Source organism: Cinclus cinclus, chromosome 23 (assembly GCF_963662255.1).
Source record: "Cinclus cinclus chromosome 23, bCinCin1.1, whole genome shotgun sequence".
NCBI lineage: Eukaryota > Metazoa > Chordata > Aves > Passeriformes > Cinclidae > Cinclus > Cinclus cinclus.
In genome coordinates, this window is record NC_085068.1 from 3676377 (window position 1) to 3688816 (window position 12440).

The following is a 12440-nucleotide window of genomic DNA, read 5'->3' on the forward strand; positions in this document are numbered from 1 at the left end:
GGCTGTAGGGAAAGCATTACTGCTGGGTCCTTTATCCTGCTGGAGCCGTTCTCCAACCACCGCTTCTCAGCTCCTCTTTGCCTCCTTACCCCTATGTCTTCACCTTACAGTGGCCTGGAGATACCCGACTACTCTTGCTGGATGCCTCAGAGGAAAGGTCCAGATGAAAACCCTGTCTTTGTCCAAAGAGTTAGTTTCCCTTAGGCACTTGAAAAATGTGGTTAGTGGCCAAATTCCCAGCTGTCCCTTGGCTCTGTGATTCGTCTGACGTAAGAGGAGGGAAAGGCCATCAGCAACCACGCAGAAAGTCTCTGACAGATGAGACCTTCCACTATTTTTGCAGCCAACAGGTATCCCCTTAGGATCAGCCCTTTCAGCACTGCACACAAATCACTTTCCAGTTCACCATCCTGGGTCCCCACATTTCAGTCTGGCCAGGTGAGGGACTCCAATGAAGCCAAGCTCAACCCAGCACATCAATCCCTTAGGAACACTGGTCTCATCCAGCTCTCTTGGGAACTCTTCCACCTGATCTTCAGCTCAGTTAACAAAGGGAAGGAAGGGCTTGAAAACAATAGCACAATCACACAAAGGTCTGAACCAGGATGATGACCTGGATAAAGAAGTTAGAATGGTGTCAAAATTGGATGCTGCTTAGTGAGTCACTTGAAAAGCAATCTTACAATAGAATGGGAATTAGGGAATACACCAGGCAGTGACCCATGAGGGAGAAAACTCCAGCTCTGGGAGGAAATCTGTGGGGATTTCAGGGCCATGCACCTGCACACAATTCAGACCCTCAGGGCAATGCACAGGCCACCAGAAACATCATCTCCAGCTGCAGCATCCACAGCTGGAGGAAGATGCTGGAGCTGAGAGGAGCTCCATCATCTCCTCTACAGGATGACATTGCAGGATTTGCTACATACAACACAGGGGTGACATCATTATGGGGGAATTCAACCAAAAATGTGGTCTTTGAGAACACTTTCAGCCAGCAGGTAATGAATAAGGCACACAAGATGGAAAGCTGAAACCCTGCACATTCCATGTTGAAGGGAAATATAATGGGATGTAATTAGCCATTGCAACAACAAAGAGGTACTAATGGATTTGCCACTCTTAATTAATCTGGGGAAGCTCTGTGACCCCTGTATGCAGGAAGTGAGACCAGCTGATGGCAATGATATAAATACATCAGGCTGAAAAAGCACTGCTGAGCCTGGACCAGACATAAACTGGTTTTCCTGGTGAAAAAATGGTGAATTTGGGTGCCCGTAGCCAGAAGTGCAAACCTCAGCCCGGCACTACCAGGCATAGCTCCCTGAGACATCTGAGCCAGCCTGCTGAGAATCTTCAACCCTCCTCTTACAGGACAGGTTGCCCTCTGCAAAGTATTTGTGGGGCTGGGGAAGAAAGGACTGGAGTGTTGTGCTTCTTTTATCACCTGATGTTCTGCAGGTATAAAGTGATATGCCTCAGGCTAGAGAGAAGTGAGTATCCTCAGCTGCTGTGCAATCCTAGTAATGAGGACAGTGGAATCCTGACAGCCAGAATCCTGCTGCCAGGATTTCAAAGAGCCATGAGAGAAAAGACCACAACCAAGCCTGTGGGAGCTTCCTCCAGCATGTCAGTGCTGGGCAAGGCCCAGCTCAGGCAGAGTGCACCCTACAGCTGCTGCCCAGGGAGGGATGGGATCTCTCCACATGGAATGAAGCACTTGCAGAACTGACTCAGTCCTAACTTTTAACAGCTCCTATACCTTTGAACAGCTGAATGAGAAGCACAGGACTGGTCCTGTGCAGGGTGCTGTCTTGTCCCCTGCCAGGTGGGTAAGCTCCCAGCCCTGTTCTGGGAGAAGAAAGGCACCCTCAGCTGTGCTCTCATCACTGCATAGGACAAGCAGCCCCAGTTTCATTCCTACAGCATCACCATTCCGTGTTTCCCAGGACAGGCCTGCTCCAACACATTTTTAAGTACCCAGGTGAAGCCCAGCTCGATGGCCTGGTGCTACCATGTGCTAGGGGAAGGCTGAAACACACTTGTTTACATCAGAACTCTCCTCAGAGCACAGCACTGACAGTGATGGAGTCTGTGCTACAGCAATTCCTCCTGCCTCAGTAAGGCTCTACACACAAAGGTTCTGGAGATTCCCAAGATACTAAGAACCCTTCTGCCAGCCAGGCAGTCATAGTTACCTGCCAAGTGAAAGAGCTGGTGTACCAAAGCTCTGCCAAGCTCTTTTCACCTCTTCCTTTACTCAATACCATGAAGTAAATGCCCCTGACTGAACCAGCCTGGGATAATGCGTGCTGCTGAAGATGTTACTGTCCTTCTCACCTGGAGAATCATCCATTCCCACAAATGTTAATTGATGTGCACTGTACATGTTTAAAAAAAAATCTTTATTTACATTTCAAAATGTTTTAAAAAAAGGATGCCCATTATTAAATAATTTCAGGAGAACCTTGAGAGCATGGATCTGGCCTGTGGAGAAATCTAGGGCAGTGGGTGATCTGGCTGGAATTGGAATTGCATGGAGTCAGCACAGGCCTAATCACCAGCAAAGGAACACTGAAAGGAAGAAGAAATAGGTCTGAAATGCTGGACAGCCCTTTCCTAACAGATCCTACAACAGCCAGGGTGTGCAGTGACAGCACAGGGGGCCACACAGCGATTTTAAGTGCATGCCAGTAGCTACACACACCAGTTCTCATCATCCAGAGAAGTCAGGAGCCCTCCTGAGTCTGCCTGCCAGGCAGCCACATCTGAAGTTAAAAGCAACAGTGCCTGTTTCTCTCAGCTGATTTTCAAGGATCTTGACAAGTAGCTGATGTGGCTGTCTGACATCAGGCAGTGCAAAAGCTTTTCTCGTCCCCAGTCAGATGAGAGACATGAGGGTGCAGCAAGGCTGTTCCTAAGACCTGGCTGGGAAATAAGTGAGCCTTGTACCTACAAATGAAAGGCTTCCAGGCCCAAGCTGGGCATTAGCCAGAGATCCTGTAGTCCAAACTGAAATAAAAAGAAAGTCTGGGCCTGAAGACAACCCTAAAGGGAACCCAACCCTGCAAGAAAAGGGACAGCCTTGCTAGTAGGCTTTTTTTAAAAAAATGCCACCAGAAGTACCAGGGGAATGGAAGAATGATTACATTCCCTGTTGTCACTTCATCAAATGGCAAGAGCTCCCAAGAGTCTGAAGTGCTGCAGGTCTCTAAGACTTTTTTACAAAAGAGGGAACATTGTGGGCAATTCCAGTTGCCTTTGGATATCATTTAATGGAAGGTCAAAAATTGTGGGTATGTGCTTTTGTCAGTTGCCTCCTGAAATTTGGAAAAAATCAGCACCCAAAACACTAATGCAGTAGGTTTTTGACAAGCTGCAGCCCAACACACTGAAATCTAAACAGATTTGTTTAAATACCTGTGGTTTTTACAGTAAAGTGAGCAGACATATGGAAACAGTATGTTAGCCTGAGACACTATTGGTTTAACCCAAATGAAGCCTGAATAACAGTAAACAGTGGAAACATCTCCCTTCAGATAAGGATAGTGGTACTTTTTTCAAATTAAGGTAAGACTATGTAAAATGGTAATTCCTTGGTCCTTCAGTGGTGTTGGTCCTACAGCTGTACTGAGCAAGGAGGCTCAAGGCCTCCCTTTCTCCTCTCCTTTTCTTGATCCCTGCCTGTCCCATCCATGGATACTCTGCCTTTTGTAGCTGTTGGAAAGTTCTCCAATCTGCAGGTCAAAGCAAGGCCTCCCACCAACTAGACTGCCTGGGTAATGCCAGATGGATTACTGCTTCAATTCCCTTTCATCCACTTTATAGAATCGAGGCTTCAAGACAACCTAACCCAATCCAAGAAAAAGTTCCCACAAACCCATCTCCTCTCAACTGCAGCTGCAAAATCTTATCCCTGCTGTGCTGCCTCTGGTGTTTGTGCAGCTTGGAGGGAAGCCAGTTTTGGGACTTCAGCTGGCAAAAAATGAACACTGTTAGAGAAGCACTTTCTGGTGTTTCACTGAGCTGAGACAGCTCTCTGCAGGTTCAAAGGAATGTGAAAATAAGTCAAGAGAAAAGTAAGAATCAGAACAGCCCAGAGTTCAGAGCACTGTGCCTGTGAAGACTGAGACTTACCACATTGCTCTTTCCTTGCTTCACATTTCCCCACACTGAGAAATCACAACTGGCAACTTGGGTTTGTTATTGGGACCCGTAGGCACATTCTGGGGACAAACAAATACAGAACATTAAAATTTATAAAAGCACAGCAAACCCAGGCAGTGACAGGTACTGGATGACTGGCTAAGAGATATCTCTGTAACATGAGGAACAGGGAATTCCAGACACAACTCTGAGGAACAGAAAAGCACCATTACACATTTGGCAACAGGCCCAACCATAAGCTGGTGAATTCTCTCTGTAAGCAGAGGTTTGGGACACAGACGAGAGGCTGGTCCTTTGAACTGGAGGGGAGGAACAGAGCAAAAACTGGAGAGCTCCCCATGAAGATACTTGAGGCTGCTCTGGCTTTGATACTAAAAGCAGCTGCTACAAGCAAAACCAACTTGTGTTCATACAAGAAAAGAGACAGTAGCAAAGCAACCCTCATTCTGAACCTCCTGATGGGCCGGACTCAGCTGGTCTCCAAATCAATAATTTTCTTTACTTTGGTCTCACTGCACTGATACCCAAAGCAGGCTCACCACAGCCCTCCAGCAGACTACACTATGCTGTACAACTCCTTCCATGTGACCTCTTCTCCAAGCCCAACAGCTCTGTGTTTTCCCTGCTTTCTAGATTAGAAGCCCTTATGCACATTATTCCATGTGTGTCATGGAATCAATGCTGGATGTCTCAGAGAACTTGCTGCTATTTGTTAAATCTACTCATTATCCTGCCATGACACCCAGGCCTAATGTTGGCAGCAATTATCACTCGGACTGTATTTATCTTCAGCTCCTGGAAGCCCATCAGGAGATTAGTTTAATTTTTCTTATTAAACATGCTGATCATGGATCAGCAGAACTGATGATTTTGCATCCACTGAATAATCCCAGGCAATGGCAAAAAAGTGAGATGCTTTACATTCTTGTCTGAGCTGCTGCTGGAACAACTTTTTAATTCAGTCTCCTGAACAAATGCAAAGCAAATAAAGCCAAGAACACAATCCAGCTCAGAGACTATGACAATCACAAGATCCTAACATTTCCAAAGCCAGCTCATATGACAGCCTGTGCTTCAACAGATTTCCTGCTACATTATAATGATGACAACTGATGATGCCCATTATCAATACTGGTATTCCGTGGTATCCTGTAAACAGAGAGCAGGAGAGAACAGGACAACCCTACTTAATCCTGTACATGACTTTCCAGTGCAGACATTCACAGGGACGTAGCCATATTCAAACTTACTTCAATTTTTCTCATGACCAACAGCCCATCGACAATTTTACCTAGAATGAGAAAATGCATCCACTTCAATATGGCTATTTTCCCCTTTTATTCCCCCCCACTCATCACAGGTACATGAATTTTTGTCCTTCCTGAAAAGCCCTGTGCTATAGGGTAGCTATTGGGCGCTTCAGGATCTGTTACTGATCTCTAAACTCATAAAGTAAACAATCCCCTTTTCAAACATTCTCCACACTCAGCACAGATTAAGTGCCTTTTCCCATCACAGGGGTGGTATGTGTAGAAATTTGGGGTTTGAGACCACTATAATACTGGCTTGGAACTCCTACAGTTCAACCAGCAGTAAAGGCAAGTTAGCAGATATGGTTTCACAGAATTACTGTCCAAAACTCTGCTGGTAATGGAGAAGAAAGGAATCCTTCCATTCATCTGTGCCTTCTGCGCTGGCACAAAGATTTGTGTACAAATACAGTATAAATAGTCTCTGGAATTCTCCGGTGTTTGTTATCCACAAGAAAACTTCCAATTCACGGAGATAGCTCCATGACCTCAGGAAGATCAATGAGGTCATTGAAGAAATAGAACCACTTCAACTCGGACTTCCATCTGAAGTTCCACTGAACACTGATTTGGATTAAAGCTAACCTGTGAAAAAATGATTAATTTCAACAGTGATCCATTACAGTAGCGGGTTGCCCAGATTCCTCAGATAGCACAAGCTAGGAGGGAAGAAGGAGCAGGCCATACCCAGAGGTGGTTGGGCACTGAGCAGGCACCCCAGGGAATGATCACAGCCCCAAGGCTTCCAGAGCTCCCAGAGAATTTCAATAACGTTCTCAGGCACAGAAGTGGTCCTGATGATCGCTTTGATCCCCTCCCAGTTCAGAAGATTCTGATTCTCACTATTTATTTTAACAGCTGCCCTGCAGGGATGTCTGTGAGCTGGCACTCCAAGACTCTCACTGCAGGTACTCACCAAACACAACGTGTTTCCCATCCAACCAATCACACTTGGAGCACGTGATGAAGAACTGGCAGCCGTTGGTACTCGGACCACTGTTTGCCTGGGGGTTGGGAATGGCAAAATACAGAAAGCATACCATTTCAGACTGGCCAAAACTGAAGGCAGACACAAAAAGAAGAGGTGTTGCTCAAGACTGTAATATTTTTCGCTTATTGCTAGACAAACCAAAGGAAATAATATACACATCTGCAGGACAGCACCCTGTGCTGGGATGTAGCATGTCACCACCTCTGGTCACACCAGAACACGCAAGAGCCATGTCACCAACTATTTATTATTGTCTACAAAGGTGTGTTCAATACAAGGCTGTGCCGAAGTCCAGGCTCGAGAGCACACTCCTGAAAAAAGGCTGAACTTTTTGGTGACAAGTATTTATTGGCTGCAGCATTACCCTGAAGAAAACTGAACACCAGAAACCAGGGCAAGAAAAAAACCCCAGCTGATTTCTGGTTTTGGGGAGGTTTCCTCAGAATAAAAATTAAAAATTGTCAATGATCATGATGAGAAAAGTAACAGCTGTATTGGCACAGGACTCACAGGCACTGTGGGATTCAGATGTGAAATTTTATTCACACCCAAATACAAAACCCAGAGCATTTGCACTCTGTTGAGAAAACATCTCTGCAACACTGAAGGCCACCTGCAATATTGACAGCCAGGAGCTACTAAAACAAGTTTCTGTCTTGATGAGTAAACTGGTCAAGTTTTGCAGCTAAAGGACTGCAAAGGACAGGGTCATTTTGGCTTTCTAGTTAATGTGAGCCAGCTTCAAAAGGATTCAGCTGGTATTCATGGTTCCTGGGATTCATGGTTTGACCCAGTATAATGACTTCAGAGCCATGCCACTTTAACACAAAGCTGGCAATACTGGAGTGAATTCCTTCTCTCACACCACAGTACACTAGCTGCTTAGCTGTGCCCTGACACCTCATTTTGGGCCATGTTTTCAACGTGGATGAATAACTAACCCAAATGATGAAATGTCCTAAGCAAGTAGTTTTAAGGGCAGAGCAGCTGAAAGAGCTGAGGAAGAAGCAGTTGTGGATAGGAACACTGAACCACTGGCTCCGTTTGCTTTCTGTTCCAAAAGTCAGGGCATTGTTCCTACGAGACAATGTGCAATGGTTGCAGTTTCTCCTACTATGTTGAATAGGAAGGTCTGTTTTAAAAGATACCATGGTAACACTGCTGTGGCTTTGGAACTCCCAGATCTCTCTGTTTCATCCTTGCCAAGGTCAGTGTTTGATAACAGTATCAGTAAAGAAGAAAACACCACCAACTCACCACTGTATGAAAACTGTAAGAATCAAGCTCTTCTGAAAGCAGTCAAGCCAAGCCTGTGCCAGAGCTCCAACAGGCAGCAAAGAAAGGATGCTGCAGGATCAGGTCTACTGTGTTACTCAACATATTAACCCATAAGTAGCTGCTTGACTAGTAGTTACAAAGCAAACCTTATACCCAATGGCAGAGATTCTGTTGTCCAGCAAATACTGTACCCGCTTAGGAAAAGGGCACAGAGAAAGTACCAAAAGCTTTTTAGTCCATAATCTCATTATTTTATACTCACCATAGAAAGAAGCCCAGGAGCAGAGTGTTTCAGCTTGAAGTTTTCATCTGCAAAAGGACCCCTATATATACTGGCTACACCAGTGCCATCTCCCTGCATGAGAGAGGTACCCAGTCAGCCACAGCATTTGTCCCGTAGCAACTGCTACAGAACAATTTAATTTAAAAATTAATTTTAAATCTCCAAGCAAGAGGAAAGGGCAAAATGGATGTTTTGTATTGCCATTTACTTACACCAGCAGTGAACACATTCAGTGTTTCATTTCTGAACAAGAACAGGAACTGGTTTCTAACTACACAGTTCAGCATATATGTTGGCAGAAGCCCATGGAGATGGTAAGTTTAAGTCCAAGCCACCCAGAGTGAAGTGGAGGCTAAAGATTCCTTGGTACAGACCCATGAGGACTTGGAAGGGAAAAGGGAGGAGACACAGAAGTATGTGACAAAGAAGGCAAAAGTTGTGGCATGGCAAACGTTGGCTTACCGTGGGTTTATGTATTTCACCTTATTTTCTGTGATTTTACCAGAAATAGGATAGCAATCTCTCTGTCCTGCATGGACAGTTTCTAAAATAAAGATTTTCTACTTTGTGCTGTACTTTCCACTAAGTCCAGACGTCTTGTGCTTAACTACAAGCTCAAGCACTCAGATCTCAGGACACTTACAATGAAAGCAGCAGAGGCTATGACAGCAGGTTGTGAGCTCTGACAGCCCACAAGTTCAGAACTCTGCAGAAGCCTGGCAGATGGTTCATGTCAGACACACTGACTTGAGGGACTGCTGAAAGGCCACCCTACCCTTGGGTTCAGCCTTGCAGAGATGTTCCTGAATTATGACAAAAGGACTGAGCAGGGACCTTCAACAGGGTCCTTAAATATGCTGCAGTGAGGAACTCTCCAGGAAAAGCTGCTGAAGCAATTCAAACGAGTATCTCTGGTATAGTCACTTAAATTTACTATTGTGACCGTTAATTCCATTTCTGTGTTGAGCTTCCCTTTCTGTGTCACTTCAGACCCATTTCTTCTGCCTTGCTACAACTTGTCTCCCTTCACTGCCTTTCTGCTTAGCATACATGATCTTCATTAGGCCAAATTTAATAGAACATTAAGATACCAGTAATATACCACATGCAGCTCCACATCTTTTCCTCTACTTGCCCAGCCCTTGTTCCTTTTCCTCCTGCTCTCTGTAGTTAATTTAAACTTTTGGCTCAGGGGCAGTGTGACTGTGCTTGCTCCCCAAGTGGCTTTGTAATAAATGTAAGATATAAATTCCAAATACTGGAGCAATCTGTAAAGCTTGTTGAGATGCAGTGGAAGTAATACAGCACACTGGGACATCTGAGCAGTGTCACAATTAGCAACCACCTCAGAGTTTGGTGTTGCTGAATCGTCTGCTGTGTGGTCATTTCTCTCAGATTCTTTCATACAACCAAGTTTTACATTAAAAAAGCTTTATTGTTACCCTCATATTTTGAAACATTTCCAAAAATAAAATAATTTTACTGGGTCCTAGAACAGTGAAGAGATCCTGTGGCCCTTCAGCCTTAGTCATATTCTGCTTATCCCATGTCAGAGCATGACCACCATGGCAGGCACAAAGTCTTTTCTATTTTGGGACAATTTAGTAACAAAAGGCTAGTTTTGATTTAAATTACATCTTACATTACACACTGGGTACCATACTTAGGTTCTATCTACAATATGAATTGAAAGTCGTAGAGGTTTTTGTCTGGAGGAGGACAACAGAAGGGGGAAGGAAAACAAGGCAAAAAAAAAATTTTCAAGATTTGAAAGCTTCCAGGGTATTGCCAGGCTATTGTAGAGAGAAAATATTTTGGGAAGAATGTGTGTTCACCAAAGGCTCCAGATTTGTTTTCAAGTGTTCTGTTGCAGTAAGATGGCAGCAATGCTATGAGAACACCTCCAGTTACTACTGGATACCTCAAGAAAGAAAGAGATCCCACAAATCAGCAGACCCTTGGAAACAGTAGAATGTTATACCATAGAGGAAAAGGACAAAAAGAGTACAGGAGTACATACATTTACGAAGTCACCTCCTTGGATCATGAAATCCTTTATTACCCTAAAGAAGTAAAACAACACTTAGTTCTCAGTGGCCAAAGGTCTCAGGAAGCTCAGTGTAAGGTGAAAAGGGGTTCTGCCTTGCTGTGCAATAGAAGTTAACGGTCTATGAATGCTGCAGCCTAAAATCTACAACAAATATTAATTAGTGGTTGATATGAGGTCATTTAGGACTCAATGATTTGACCAGGGATAGTGATTAGGTGATAGATGCTGTACCTGCCACAGCACAGCAGAAACAGGGGATTCCTCCCAGTGGGGAGGGCAGCATCCCCAGGTCCTCCAAAGCCCCAAAATTACATTAGCCATGATCCACAATTGTCTCCAACACAACTACTAGCTCAAGACAGGTCACAAGGTGTGGTTCAGGCTGCTGTTTAGTGTCTAAACAACAGTAGATGGTTTACCTGTGGAAAGTGCTTCCTTTATAACCTATAGGGACACCATCTTTCCTGTAAGGAAGTGAAAAGGAGAATTACTGCAACCTGATGGATATCCCAACACAAAATTCTCCCAGCAATTCAGAGTCCCAAAGGGTTTCCCTACACATCAACAGCTGCCTTGAAATACAACCAAGTGCTGCAGTCTCCCAGCTGCTTATGTTGGAGGAAAAAAAAAAAGTCTCAATGGGCTCTGCACAAGACACAAGAAACTACTCTGTTCCCTGCAACACCCACACCATCATCTTCACAGGATCCCACTGCAATGTGCAGCATGAGCAGGTGGGCTTTGCAGACAGGGCTTTTCAGAGCCACCTGGGCACAAAAAAAGTCATATCAAAAAGGGAAACCTGCCATCTCTGTGAGTCTCCAAGCCCCTCACAATTTCCTCAGAACAGATTTCCATTTTGTACTGGTACGACATGAAAAAGTTCAAGACAAACCCTTTCTCCCTCACCCAGCCCTGTTTCTCCAGTGGGACACTTAAAAGGCATAATCCACTTACCTGAATTCACCTGTACAAAACTGCCTGGCAAACAAAAAGAGAGCAGAGTGTTAGGTACACGTGAACTTTGAGGGCCACATCAACTGGTGCACAGGATTTTCCTTATTGTGTCAGAGATGTTCCCAAGAGAAGCAGGAACAGGAAATGGCAAGTCCTTCCCCATGCCATTTCAAAATATTTTCTGTGCTCTTTGTGGTGAGGAGGTCAGAGAGCTAATACCAAGGTTGTAAGAGACAGTGAATGTGGGGCAGGCACTGTGTTTGACAGAGACCAGGGTATGTCCATCCCTCTGATGAAGTGGGATTTCACATGGTGCACCCCTCAGTTGATGGCAGAACTTGGTGGCCACAACAGCACAAGGCACTGCCTGTTCTAAAGGCACGGAGCAAATCAGGAGGCTTCGCAGAGGAAGCAGAGGAGGACCCCTTCCAGGCAGCCAGGGTCCCCTGAGACACCAGGATGCCACACAGCATCTCTGAGAACACAGAGAGACATAAACCAGGTGAAGCAGTGAGACACAAACCAGGTGAATCACTTTGCCACCAAAACCCACTCCTTCACCAGAAAGCCTCTGCAGCTCCAGTTCAGGCTGAGCCGCAGGAACGATAGCTGCTCATTACCTGAAGTTCTCAGCTGTTTTGGGCACAACATCTGCGAACAGCTCGATCTTCATGCGGCCGACCTCCTGAGGAGATGGGGGCCAGGTGAGTGTTGCAGGTCCCTCACAGACACACACAGACAGACACACAGACATAGACAGACACACACACATACAGACACACACACAGACACACAGAGACACACAGAGACACAGAGACACACACACACCCACCCCTACCACCCGACCCCGGCCACTCCTACAGACCCAGTGTCCTCGTTCACCCCCGTCCATCCCCATCCCTCCAGGCCCCTCCAGACGCAGCCCTGCTCCTCACGGGCACAGAGAGCCCTCAGCCCCGCTCCCCGCCCGCACCGCCCCTCACAGCGCTTCCAGGGCGAGCCCCACGCGGAGCCCCCGGCACCGCCCGTGCTCTCTCATCCCCACAGCACTCCGACACCCAGTTATCCCCGCAGTCCGTCCCCGCTCTGGGGTACCCCCACCTGCCCGCCGATGGTGACATCGAAGAAAACCACGGGGTTGTTGGGATTCGCCGCCAGCGCCGACATCGCGGATAGCGCTGCAGGAAGCGGAAATGGCGGCGGGAGGCGGGACGGGGCCGGGCGGCGTGAGGGGGTGTCCGGAACGGCTGCAGTGTCCGGGGTGTCCGGGGGTGTCCAAACCGTGTCGGGGGTGTCCAGACCGTGTCCGGGGTGTCCAAACCGTGTCCGGGGTGTCCAGAGTGTCCGGGGTGTCCGGGGGTGTCCTGAGTGTCCAGACCGTGTCCGGGGGTGTCCGAGGTGTCC

The 12440-nt window shown here is 46.4% G+C and overlaps 1 protein-coding gene across 1 annotated transcript; it reads right to left on the bottom strand.

Moving 5' to 3' along the window:
• Positions 1-2386: 2386 nt before the first annotated feature.
• On the bottom strand, positions 2387-12203 carry PPIH (peptidylprolyl isomerase H). Its single transcript, XM_062507775.1, has 10 exons — positions 12138-12203; positions 11657-11721; positions 11037-11060; positions 10499-10543; positions 10050-10092; positions 8009-8101; positions 6394-6481; positions 5418-5458; positions 4138-4226; positions 2387-2574 (listed from the first exon to the last, which is right to left on the bottom strand). Exons 1-9 carry the CDS (start codon positions 12201-12203, stop codon positions 4158-4160), a joined length of 534 nt encoding a protein of 177 aa, XP_062363759.1. The 3' UTR covers positions 2387-2574; positions 4138-4157.
• Positions 12204-12440: the final 237 nt, after the last annotated feature.